Source organism: Gekko japonicus, unplaced genomic scaffold (genome assembly GCF_001447785.1).
Source record: "Gekko japonicus isolate JY-2015 unplaced genomic scaffold, Gekko_japonicus_V1.1 scaffold66, whole genome shotgun sequence".
In the NCBI taxonomy this organism is placed as follows: Eukaryota; Metazoa; Chordata; class Lepidosauria; order Squamata; family Gekkonidae; genus Gekko; species Gekko japonicus.
In genome coordinates this window covers 1346477-1359981 of record NW_015163605.1, presented here as the reverse complement: position 1 = coordinate 1359981, position 13505 = coordinate 1346477, and the positions used below count along the sequence as shown (strand labels likewise).

General features: G+C 43.6%; 1 protein-coding gene across 1 annotated transcript in view; it reads left to right on the top strand.

Annotated features, from left to right (window-relative positions):
• The window catches only part of DCAF17 (DDB1 and CUL4 associated factor 17), a 30203-nt gene extending 19595 nt beyond the window's left edge, over positions 1-10608 (top strand). Inside the window, exons 13-15 of the mRNA XM_015407266.1 lie at positions 3509-3592; positions 6772-6927; positions 9954-10608. Coding sequence (XP_015262752.1) covers positions 3509-3592; positions 6772-6927; positions 9954-10142 — 429 coding nt within the window. The 3' untranslated portion in view covers positions 10143-10608. The remainder of the gene's footprint in view (positions 1-3508; positions 3593-6771; positions 6928-9953) is intronic.
• Positions 10609-13505: the final 2897 nt, after the last annotated feature.

The window sequence follows — 13505 nt, the reverse complement described above, 5'->3', positions numbered from 1 at the left end:
GAAGTTCAGAAGGGGAAGGGTGGAAAGCTCTTTAAATGGAATAAAACATTCAGGCTCTTTTCATGTACAAAATGGCGATAAATGTGGAGTTTGGAGCAGAATGGGTTTTTTGCAAGAATGTCATGGTTTTGCAGCAAAAGTGCATAAGCAAAGTATTCGGGTACAGGGTTTTTTTAAAAGGAAAGAACAGCATTGGGTGGGTCTTCTCCAGTAGTTATAAATATGGCTACATAACCTTGGTTATCCTGACCTGGAAGCTACGCAGGGTTGGCTCTGGGTAATATTTGAATGGGAGACCTCCAAAGAATACCAGGGTTGTGATGCAAAGGCAAACCACCTCTGAATGTCTCTCTTGCCTTGAAAACCCAAGGGGACGCCATATGTCAGCTGTGACTTGATGGCACTTTACACCCCCACCTTAACCTTGGTTTGTTTATCTGCCTCTTTCTCATCACTCCTGAATCCTGTTCCATTTGAACAAAGTTTGAGTCCATTGGCATCTTTAAGACCAACAAATAAAATTTAAATAAAACTTTGTTCATCTTATAGGTGCCATTGGACTAAAACTTTGTTCTGCTGCTTCAGACCAACACAGCTACCTACCTGAATCCTGTTCCATTTGGTTATTTTTTTGGTTTTTTTAATGGGAGGAATGGAGGAAATCTGTGATCATTTGGGATGAGGGGGAAGCTGGTTGTAGAACCACAGACTCAAGTGAGGAGATACATTATTGGATCTACTCTTGGTTTGAATGGACTGTCTGCTTTTAATAAATTTGGTACATTCTATTGTTAGGGGGAAAATATAGTTAATAAAGAGAGGATGAGAAATAGCTGAATGGTGCTCCTAAGTTAATACTGAATAAACAAGTGAATCTCAGTCTCAGAATGTTATAAAGAATGTTCAGCTCAAGAGAGCCTGCAATAACTTCTTGGGCTATAAATACCCAGCACGGCTGAAAAGCTGCATCTCTAGAGTACAGTGGCTGGTAGTCTGTACTGCTGCTGGAATAGCACAGAGCAGACTGCATTATTCTGTTAGATGCTTTAAGTATTGGGAGAGGGTGCTTAAAAATATTATTTATTTTATTTACTTAACTTATACCCCACCTTTCTCCCCAGTGGCAACCCAAAGTCGATTAGATTATCTCCTCTCCTTATTTTATCCTCACAACAATACTATGAAGTGCGAGTGGCCCAAGGTCACTTAGGGGACTGTGACAGACAGAAGGCTGTCCTGCCCCTGAAGGGGAAAACAGCCACTCACTTGAGCCTATGGGAGTGCTGCTCCAACATCCAGTCACCTCTCAGAAGAGGGATGGAATGTTGCAGGGAAACACAGCAGGAGTTTAGTTCCGTTCTGCCTCAGGAAGAGAGTAGTGAGAGCTCAGGTCTAGGGGTGTGCATTCGGCAGTAACCAAGCCAAATGAATACCCAAAAATACCTTATCGGTATTTTTCAAGTATCATTTAAGCCAAATACACATCTCTGATCTGTATTCGGCTACCGGTATAGCTGATTATCTGGCTTTTATTCGGGTTCATTTGGGTATATCGATCTCTACCAGCTATTTAAAACTAACAGTTGACAGGCGGAGGAAGGGGAGCGAAAGGGAGGGCTGAGATGACTTCCTCCAGATTTTATCTGGCTTTTATTCGGGTTCATTCGGGTATATTGATCTCTACCAGCCATTTAAAACTAACAGTTGACAGGCGGAAGAAGGGGAGCGAAAGGGAGGGCTGAAATGACTTCCTCCCATGTAAACCGATCAGTGCTGCATCGATCAGTTTACATGGGAGGAGTGCCATCCCTTCCCTCTCTGAGCCTTCCTGCTGCTACGGGGAGACTCAGGGAGGGAAGGCGCAGAGTGGCGAGGTACATTTAAATGCCTTTCTTTTCCTCCTCAAGTTCGAGCAGGGAAAGAAAGACATTTACACCGGCCGTCCCTTCACTCCCTGAGCCTCGTCGCTGCTGTGGGAAGACAGGGAGGGAAGTCGCAGAGTGGCTAGGCATGACTAAATGCCTTTCTTTTCCTCCCCGAGTTTGGGGAGGGAAAGAAAGGCATTTAAACATGCCTGGGTGATTAAAGGAAAAGGTGTAATTTTGAACAAGTTGCTATATCCAAAATACAAAAGTTTGATTTAAAAAAAAAACATGCCTGGGTGGCAAGGCAGCTGGAGAAGGGAAAGCAGAGAGCCGAGGCCTTCCCTTCCCTCCCTGAGCCTCTCCGCTACTGCGTGGGGACTCAGGGAGGAAAGGCAGGGACAGCGAGGTATGTTTAAATGCCTTTCTTTCCCTCCCCAAGTTCGAGGCACCAGGGGAAGGGAAGGCAGAGAGAGGAGGCTTCCACTGGTCAGTTTCACTCCCATTGGGCTGTCAGCTGTTAGGTTTAAGTGTCCTAAACCTAACAGCTGACTGGTCTGGAGTGAAACTGACCCCTGGAAGTGGAGGGGGGCTTGGGGAAGGAAGGAAGGCATTTTAACATGCATCCCTTCCCTCCCCACAAGCATAACAGACCCGAACATATTCAGCAATACCGAATATTTCCCCAGTCCCAATATTTTACTGGTATTGGACTGGGGAAATTCCGTATTTACCAATCTTTTTCAGGTCTGTTATACCTGAATCCGAAAAATACCGAATTTTTTTTCCCTTGCACACCCTTACTCAGGTCTGGCTCAGGAAAAGATCAGAAAGAGTGAAGGGTAGTTCTGCTTGGCAGAATGGTTTGGCTCTACTTCTGATGGAGGAGAAGAGTACACAATCACTAGGCCTGTCTCTGGCAGTGAGGAGACCTTGTGCCATTTAATCTGACTCTTGGGAGAGGTAAGGTTGGTGTGGGTGGAATCCTGTGCGTGTGTTTCAGGATCCATCCTAGTGGCTAATCAGTAAAAGCCTGTTTATGCTCGGAAGTATTAAAGAAAATTGAAACTACTCTCTAAATTGATGTCCCTCAGCCACATTTCTCTTTTGTCTATTTGGAAACCCATGCCACTGATTTGTTCCTTGAAACCTACTTGTAAATAAATCTTCTTTGTTGTTAATATATAATTTCTGCCTCAGTGACCTTCATATTCCACTCGTGCACCACAAAACTTAGTTCCCCAGCAGTGAACCCAAAGCCCTAGACACTAGCTGCCTTTAGAACACCTGGTATCTGAGGGGGAAATAAGCCTGGTTCTCATAGGAGGCTGTGTGGTTCCCCTCGGTTGACAGAAATAGCCTGTCATAGCGGCTTCCATAGCAGAGCAAGGATTCCGACCTGGACCTCCCAGCTCCTGGTCTGGCACTCTGACCGCTACCTCACGCTGGCTCTGTTAAAGGATCCATGTCTGTATTTTCTAACTGCCTTTTCCAAAGACTTTCAGTCATTTAAAACCATGATCTAACTTGTTCTTTAGCAACAGCAATGTTTAGCTAAAAACAAAATGATTACTTTCATTGGCGTTACCCATTATTTGTTATCGCTGTCTGATTTTAGTCCTGTGTCCTTGTTTTTTGATCTCAAGGTTAACAACTCTGTAACAGTAACTTCTTCTGGTCGAGTAGTAAAGAAGCGTATTAACTTGCTGGACGATGATCCGGAGCGAGAGGTAACTTACATTCTAAAACTGTTGGTCGCCAGCTGAAGGAGCCACCCTGGGTTGTTTTGTTTTTGTTTTTAACGTGCCGGGCATGTACATAGGGAGAAATCTTACTCGTCCACGCCCCTAATAGCTTGCTAATGTAAACAGCCTAAAACATAGTTGGTTGGATCCCGTTTTGCGTGGGACACAAAGATAATGAATCTTCTCTACCTTCCCTTCCCCCTGGAGCCCTTTCTGACCCAGGAAATGTTTATTGCTGGGAATTGTGTGCATTAATAACCATGCAAGTCTGGCAGCCTCAGTGGGGAGGAGGAAAAGAATGCAACCATCAGCTCTTTCTGCTGGCGGGTTCGTGGGATCCAAGCCCTTCTCTAATAGCCCCTTGTGAGCCGGGCAGCTGCGGTGATGAGGAGGAAGAGATCACAGTTGCGCCTCTCTTCCTGTTCTGGGAGCAGAACTCCACTTGTGCAAGAGGAGGAAAGGGCGAGTTTGTTCCCTTTCCCCCTCCCCATTACAGCTGTCCAACCAGTGTGGCTGTTAGTATATGTGAGTCCCTTGACCCCAGCAAGAAACTTTCTCAGGGCTCGGAAAGGGCTCCAGTGGGGACGGGAAGGTGGGAAAGATCCCGGACCATCAGCTTTTGCTGTTGGTGGGTTCTCAAGATCTAAGCCCTTTTCTGAGCTTGGCCTGGAATGCAAGAAGCAGGGATCCATTTAAAACATAGAGCAAATAACTTTGTTTGCTAATCAGTTACTGATTCTAGAAATGTAAACTTTTCCCTAAACACACAGCTGTTACATTCACAAGTTTTTTTTAAAAAAAAGTGGAATATGCTGTATTGGCAGGAGTGCTGGGCTAACGAAGTTTCAATTGTTGAGGATGGGAGTGTCTGAAATACCATGAAAGGAGATACAGGCAATCTTAGCTGGCTGGTGAAAATGTTGGCTATGTAAATATCCAATTTAACTGCCCACTATATTGCCTGCTACTTATTATTTGAGAGCATGCTATTCCTGACAAGATGGTAAACAACACTAGGAAGACACTACAGATCTGAGCATCGTAAACCATCCATCCCCCCCCCCCCCCCCCCCATTAGTAACTATTTTTGGAAACCCGTTTTTTCACCCTCCATCAGAAACTGTAGCTGAAATGACACAGCCACAGGAATTCTAATTCCTCAGCTTCTGGAAACCATTTCCAGCCTTGTTTCCATGGAAATGAATATTGTCTGGGCGAAAACATGGCACTGGTTCCTCTGTGGCCTTTAAAACCTACAGTTTATTTAAATTCCGTTACCAATAGGTAGATAGATGGGTAGATTTTAAAAAAGAAAGACAGTGGAATTACAGAAGCGGGCCGTTTTACCAATAGTCCCCCTGCCGTTTTGATTGTATGGCTGGAAAAAACTCACTTCGATTACCTGTTTGTTAAAAATATTCCCTTGAATTTCTTATGGGGGAACGTGGAGGAGAAGAGAACAAATCAAAGTATTTTTTTAACAATAAAATATACTGGATCTTAGGAGGTAATGTTAGTTAAGTTATGGGCTGTATTTTCCTACATTATTTACACCCACCCCTGCCCACACACACACACACATGCACATCTTATACACACAGACAACCTCATTATTGGCCAGATATTCTTCCTTCCTTACCTACATATGTTATCTGCAACATCTCTTACCTTATGCCAGGATCAGCTTTCTAATTCTATCAATGTAGATACATACAGAGAGAATAAGCAAGAAATCCTAAGCATAATACACCATTCACTACTGTCCCATAACTCCCTTAAGGTTCACATAATGACTCTAATCTAAATCCACTAAAATCAATGGGTTTAGACTGGAGTGACTCTGCATAGGATTGCGATGTAAAATCTTACTGAATTCTGTCAAGTTAGCAAAGACATCTTGCAAGCCATCACCTGAGCAAGATTCGAGTCAAGTAGTACCCTTAAGACTGACAAGATTATCTGACAAGGGGAGCTTTGACTCTCAAAAGCTTATAAACCCCCCCCCCCCCCCCGGTTGTTGGTTTTTAGCATCCTACTAGAACTGATTCATGCTCATCTACTGCAGACCAACATGGCTGCCCACCTGAAAGCAGTCACCTGTAGCTAACAATGCACATATACAAGAGGTTGGTACTTCCAGCAGAGAATGTGTTCCTGTTCTTCTAAATAAAGGGAGCCAATGTTGTCCACCTACATTTCTGCCTTCGTGCAGACCTAAGGACTGGGGCACCTTTCAAGGATTGCCACTTGAGCGTTCCATATGTGCACCATCAGAATAGCTGGGGTACATAAAGTACGTCAGGGTTCTGAGGAATACATGCCGAAAAGACTGTTCCACTCTTTTCCCGCTGTTAACATATGGAATATGTGTGTTTTCTTTTCATGGAGTGCAGTGCTGAATACTACTATTTATTACTGTGTTTATATATCAATGTTTTTTATTTGTGAGTAGAAAAATATCTTATATTCTGATAGTAATGTGTGGCCCACTCTGCAGATATCTAAATTCACAGACTAGGGAAACACTGATACAAAACAGATTTTCCCGTAAATTTGGGAGACAGCTCAAGTTTGCAGAAAAATCTGAAAACATTGATTAAATACGGGGGGGGGGGGGTTAAAATCCACCCACATTTCAAGACCTCTCTGCGGCTGCTGGACCTGTTGTGGTTCCTGGCCTCCTCAATGCCAGGCTCACCTCCCTCCCAACATCGCTGCGAGGCTCCCTGCCTCCTCTAATGTTGGTGCTGCCCCCCAGCCCTGCAAGTTCCTTGTGGATCCCCACTTGTAATTTATATCTTTCATTATTTTGTAATTCTCATTGAAAAGTTATAACGAGAATAGTAGCAATCAAGCTACTATTCTTTATTTCCTTTGGCCTTCTTCTCATTATCTTTTCTCAAATAAGGCAAATTACACACTTGCCTTGCGTACAATGTTACCTATAACGTTCTGATTAAACACTTACTGTTTATAAACAGATAATTGTGGTGGCTGGAAATTTGTCTATAGGTAATGTTATGGACAACCAGCAAATGAAAGCACTGTTATAAATCAGGATCTTCCTCTCCTGTGAGTTCTTTTGCACCATAGCAAGGAAGTATTTAAACGTAGCTAAAAATGTTCACTTGCTCATTAATGGCATTTCATTTCTTTTTTCCAAGACTTTCAAAATTGTGGACTATGAAGATGAACTGGATTTACTGTCTGTCGTGGCAGTTACTCAGATAGGAGGCGATGGGGCAGCTCATCTGGACTTCCATTGTAATGAGAAAGGGACTCGACTCAAGCGCATTCTTTTTGCAGAGCCTTGGGACGTGGCGAGTATTTTGTTTTTTGCTTATGTATCTCATCTCATTGTGCCGTTGTATGTGTCATTCACATTCTAAATTGAGAGGTCCAAAAGAGATTCCATGTGGAAAAAACTCTAAGAGTGCCTTCAAGGATCATGCTGTGCCACAACAGCTTTGCTCATGGGTCTTCAGCGGGTGCCAATCAGCAAATGGGCAAAACCTAGAACTGCCCATACATATACCTTCTCCCCAGCCACACAAGTTCCCTGTGGGTCCCCACTTGTAATTTATATCTTTCATTATTTTGTAATTCTTGTTGAAAAGTTATAACAAGAATAGTAGCAGTCAAGCTCATGGAACGGCCTGCCCAAGGAGGTCAGAAAGGCTCTCGCTCCCATAGCTTTCCGCAAATAATGCAAAACTTAATTATTTAAGAGGGCTCTTCTCCTCAGGCAATAGAATTGCACTGTGTTAAATTCAGGTGGGTAGCTGTGGTGGTCTGAAGCAACATAACAAAGTTTGAGTCCAGTGGCACCTTTAAGACCAACAAACTTTAATTCTGAGTATAAGCTTTTGTGTGCATGCACACTTGTTCAGATACACTGAAACTGTTTCATAGTCAAAGTCAACAGTTGACTCTGTTATAAAAGCCAAAGAATTTTTAAAGGCTCAGCTGGAAAAACTAGAGGATGAACAAAAAGAAGAGGACAGCAAGTCTAGCGGCAAGTTGGACTCTGGCTCTTCCGGAGAGGACTCTGTATCTGAAAAGGGGGCAGCCGCCCCAAAAAGTCCTTACAAGCTACGGAAAAGACGAGGAAAAGAGAAGTAAAGGCTGAAGGACTTTGAATTGTGCCTTTGAGAATGGTGAAATGGGATGATGGGGGGGTATTGTCTTTAGACAGTGAAGTTTTTAGCTATTGAAAAAAGGAAACTATTATTAATGATTGACAGTTTATTTTTGATCTAAAGGAAGGGAAAACTTATTGTAACTAAGCTAATGAAGATCTCCTTTCTTGGGTTTTTCGATAGTAGTGGGTTTCTTTTCTTTATCCCGTATATGTAGTACCCCTCCCCCTTTTTTCTGTGATAGTTTGTAGTCTTATAAAAATAATAAAAAATCCCCTCCAGGGGCTAAAAAAAGAAAAGAAAAAGAAAAGAAACCTGCATATGCTCAGGAGACACACGGGAGTTGCCCTGGTGGATCAGAACAAAAGGGGTTCTTGTGGCTTGCAGACCAGGTTTAATATCATTTTTCTATATTACAAACTAAGCTCTTTTTAGATATGCTTCCGTGGTTCTTTGGGAAAATTAAGTGTCTCTCTTTGGCTCAGCAAGGATGTTAACAAGCTTCGCCTCTTGTTGGGGGGGGTGTCAACAGTGGGAGGGCTTCTAATGTCCTGGCCCCACTGGTGGACCTCCTGATGGCACCTGGTATTTCTGGCCACTGTGTGACACAGAGTGTTGGACGGGATGGGCCTTTGGCCTGATCCAACATTGCCGTCTCTTATGTTCTTATGTTCTATCTCACCCCACTCAACCCACAATGATCCATGCAATGGTCACCTCAAGATTAGACTACTGTAACTCACTCTCCATAGGGCTACCCTTGAGATTGACCCAGAAACTTCAGCTGGTTCAGAATACAGTAGTGCAGGTCCTTACAGGAACCCCTATTACAGCCCATATCCAACTGGTGTTCCATCAGCTGCACTGGCTCCAGATTGAATACCGGATTATGTTCAGATGTTGGTTTTAACCTTTAAGGGCCTTCATGGTTTGGAACCAACATATCTTTGGAACCACCTCTCCTGGGATACCCCTAAAGAGCTCTACACTGTTTAAATAACAGCATACTGACAGTCCTGGGGCCAAGGAATATTTGCCTGGCCTCAACTAGAGCTAGAGCCTTCTCAGCAGTAACTTCAGCTTGATGGAATGCACTTCTGAGTGAGTTCCGGGTCCTGTGGGACTCGGCTCATTTCCACAGGGCCTGTAAAACAGAGATGTACTGTTAAGCATATGGGTGAGGCCAGGAGAATTCCCATTCATATCTTTCTTCCTCCCCCTTCTCCCCCCTTTTTTCTTTCTCTGGGACAGTGATAGTATTATTATATGCCATCTGATTAATTGTAAACATTTCAACTTGAATCTGTTAAATTTATGTGTTTTAACTGTGTTTATTATATTTATTTTCTCAAATTTCTACCCTACCTTCCCAACCGAGGCCCGCTCAGGGCAGCTTACATAAAATCAGCATATATATGCAATTAAAACATTTAAACCAAACTAAAACTAATTAACAATAACACAATAAATGCTAGTTTGTTGTTGTTATTATGGCTACTATATAAGTTCTTTTTTCCCGTAACTGGCTCCTAGATCTATTTAGGGTATCTTCCAGGCAGTTGGCACAGGCTGATGTTATAAATTCCAGAGACAACAGGGCTTCCTGTCTTTTGACAACTAGTTGTTAGTAAAATTCAATAGTGATCAGTGGTGGTGGCGGCTCCATAAGCCTGGCGGAAGAGCTCCATTTTGCATATGTTGTGATCTGCTCTGAGCCCCACGATAGTGGGGGAGAGCAGAATTGAAATCGAATGAATGAATGATGGCAATAACTCATTTATTTCATGGAAGACCCCCTTGAAGCCAACGCTTCAGGGCTACTCAGAGATTGGTGACCTGAAGGTTGACGTCTTAATAATATTTTTATGTGAGCATGCTGTGAGCATGCGGGTGGGGAGTTTCTGCAGCAGAGTTGACATCAGCTTCTGGTGTCTGTCTGTCCTTCAACACAGGGAACGAGCAGTGATTTGTCCACAGTACCTGGTCACCCTTATTGCAGTCAGATCAGGACAACATTCCATAGAGCAGCTTTTGGCTAGCGATGTATTCTGTCATTACTCAAAGCTTAGGGTTATAATCTGCAAGGAGAGGCCAAGTCTGTGGTGTGTTTTCCCACCACAAAGCGCCTGTAGATGCTGCCTGTACTTCTCCCTTCCCTTACCTAGCAGAAAATGAAAATTACTATTTACTTTGTTCTCTCCCTGCAGACTTACAGCCATGAAGTTTACTTCGACAGAAATGTGGTGCTGCACATAGAACAAAAGCCCAACAGGATCTTCAGCTGTTACGTTTACCAAATGGTCTGTGGTAGTTCAAGAGAGGGTGAAGACATCAGGAAACACAAAAGGGAGCGACGTTTTTGTAAAAAAATGGGAAGGACCTTTGAATGTTTTTAAAGAACCCCTGTTGTTTAGAGGCTTTGCTACAGACGGCATCCAAAAAGCCATAAACCACACTGGGCTAGTTAATAACTGTTATTCAGCTCCACCCGAATCCCTAAAGATAAGAGAATTAAAAAAAAAAAAACCACCCTACTACAGTGCAACATTATTACTGCCCATGACATTACATAAAAAAAGGAGATGTGTGAAAAGAGACTTTTTCTTGTACTAGTTTTTGTTGACAGAATGATATACAAGCTATTCAGCTAGCTCAGGCCCTGTCTGGGGTCCAAAGAGATTCCTGTCATGGGTAGAAGGCTCTCCTACTCACACAAGAAAGGGTCCTCAATCTCCTAGTCCAGCAACAGCGCCATGCCCCCCCCCTTCACATCTCACACTGTTTCAGAAGAGGTCCCCTGTTCCTCCACATTAGTTCTTTCGATGGTATGCGGGGGGGCAGACCTGGATGGCTCAGGCTAGCTTGATCTCATCAGATCTTGGAAGCTAAACAGGGTTGGCCCTGGATAGTATTTGGATGAGAGACCACCCAAAGTCACTACACAGAGGTAGGCAATGACAGACCACCTCTGAATATCTTTTACCTTGAACCTCCCCCCTCCCTTGGGCTGCTGTAAGTCAGCTGTGATTTGACAGCACTTTTCCAACAAAGGGGGCGGGAAAAACAACAGAAAGAAAGAGGCAGGACGTCCTCATTGCGCAAGCAAGGTTTTACTCACAGTTCTTGGGTTCCAGCCCTGTATTTATTTGTATATATATTTATATTGAAATGTATCTCTCACTTTTTATGTATAAAGAAGAACTCAAAAGCATAAACAGTCATTTTAAAATTACATAAACCAGCCATTCTCAGACTCTAGCAACCCAAGGAGCCCCATCTTGAGGGATTTTTTTTTTTGGTATCCAAGCCTCAAAATCCTTCTTTCTTGCCTCAGTGGCACACAGCACAGGGAGGGAAGGCTCTTTTCCCATTATGTGTGGTAAGCCATGTACGCCCCTTCTCTTGCGTCCTCAGTGCAATGCAGCTTCAGGTTTTAAGAAAACTGTGTTGCCTGTCCAATAGCCTACAAGGTCAGGTCTCAGCTGATTCTATGGGGCCACCACACAAAAGGCCCTGACCCAAGTTTTAACCAGTTGGGGATGGCAAGCCACTTCTTATTAGTTATTAACTTCTAGCTAGAAGTCAGCAGACGCATGTGGGCCAAAACTTGGCTTCCAGCACATTTCTGTCTGCATTATTTGTCACAAATCAGCTCCACTCAGTTTACCAGCACTAGTGCCGGTGAGGAAGACTGCAGGAGTCTGAGATGACTGGCACATTGCAGGTAGCTGGAGTAGGACTGTTGGATGATCTCATTAATGGTGGAAACAATGAGGGTCATATTGAATTAATTAAACATAATGTGAATGGTTTTGAAGTAGTTGTTTATATAGGATAGTGTATTTCTATATGAAACTACTTCTAGTAAGGCTGTGCTCCTGATCTCACTCACTAGGAAGTTTCTAGCCCACCATTTGTAACATACAAACTTGGTGGCAGAGAGCAGAAAAAGAAAAGAAAAAATAGCTAGTGCTATCCAGTTACTCTTTCAATGACTGTATTGTGAATAATTATTTCACTAGCAATGATTTCATAAAATTAGGCAAAATTTTAAAAACATAGCCTTTTAAACTGTCTCAAAGTAAAGGAACAAAAATTTAGATTACAGAACACTCTTTGTATTTTTGTAGATGTTTGTAGCTTTATACTTGCCAGCCTAGCAGTTCGAAAACAAGAATTTGCAAGTAGATAAATAGGTACCACTTCGGTGGGAAGGTAACAGCGTTCCGTGCGCCTTGCCTTTAGTAACCCTAATTTATGTGGTATAGAATAAATACAGTGTGCAAAGATTTTATTATAGAAGTTGTACTGAGGCCCTGTTCATACGAGCCATTTGGGCCGGGAGAAGGACGGATCGGGACCGGAGCAAACGGGCGCGATCCCACATCAACATCTGGGGAACGTCGTGCTACCGTCTCCGATCCGTCCCATCCCGCCCATGAAGTGCACCAAAAAAGAACCACCTACCTGGGTGGTTCTTTCGAATGGGCCGCGGCAAGTGCAGCCATGGGATCACCGGCGCGTCCTTGTGCCGGCGCATCCCCGGCTCCTGGCCGAACTGCGCATGTGTGAGCATGCGCAGTTCGCCAGCCTCCCCTTCCCACCGTCGCTTTCTCCCTGGCATCTTATCGTGCTGGGGAGCGACGGCGCCGCGGCTCGGGGGATCCGTGAGATCCTGCCGCGCCGTCTCAACTTTGATGCGGCTCAGATTAGCCGCAGTTCGACCGTCCTTTTCCCTGCCGTGTGGCAGGGGCCTGAGTTTGGCTATCTTTTCATGGTTTTTTAGTACTAGCAGTTTGCTAGATGGTACACAAAGTCCAGAGGAGCTGTGGCCCCTAAGCGGAGAACTTGCAGCCAGCCACCACAAATGGGTGGTGGAAAGGGACAGAGACTAATTTAATAGTAGTGAGGATGATGTAGGGGTCAGATAGTCAGGCCAAGAGGGTTCTGAAAACATTTTCTTGAAGGAAATGGGTTTGGAGAAGCAGAAGTTTTAAATATTGTGTAGGGACAAACTTCATGCATGTATGAATGAGCACATTTTGAATGGAAGAATTTAAAAATGTCACTCTAGCCTACTTCCATTCCTTAGTTTGTTCACAGTTCAGTTTCCCTGTCCCTGTCTTAACAGGGTATGGATGCTCAGTAGGGAGAGAATTCCTGCTTTGGCAACAGGGGAATGGCATTAATATCTAGAGCAACCTCTGTGCATTCTCAATCTTGTTGTATTCCCATTCCCAATGTACCTCTCCTGGTAGGAGAAGCAGTGATGGTCTCATTCCTGAAGTTGTAAAATATTTGCATTGGGTTTACAGAATTGTTTGCACATGCTAATAGCACTGCTCTTTACGCAAAGGGAATAAATTGCTGAGCTATCCTCTATAAATAATGTTTCTTATTTGCCTCATTTCAGCCTGAGCATGTGGAACTGCTTGGCCTGACAGGTCGAGTTGGAGAACTTTAAAACTGTCATCTAGACTTGGGCCAGAAAAGCATAAATAAGTGGCTACTCTTACCTGATATAATTTATTTAACAGTAATCGTTTCACAGGACAATATTTTAATTCTGAATTATTTGCTTCGACTGCCATTGGAGAAATACCTTGGTTAACGGATAGAGAGAAGACGAGATTATTGAAATGTGCAAAAAGTGAAAGCTGGGCATGCATTTACGGTGAGCCTGGGAACATGAGCAATAAAATTGACACCTGACACTCAAGTCAATGCACTGCAGATTTAAAATGTAAGGAAACCTGTCT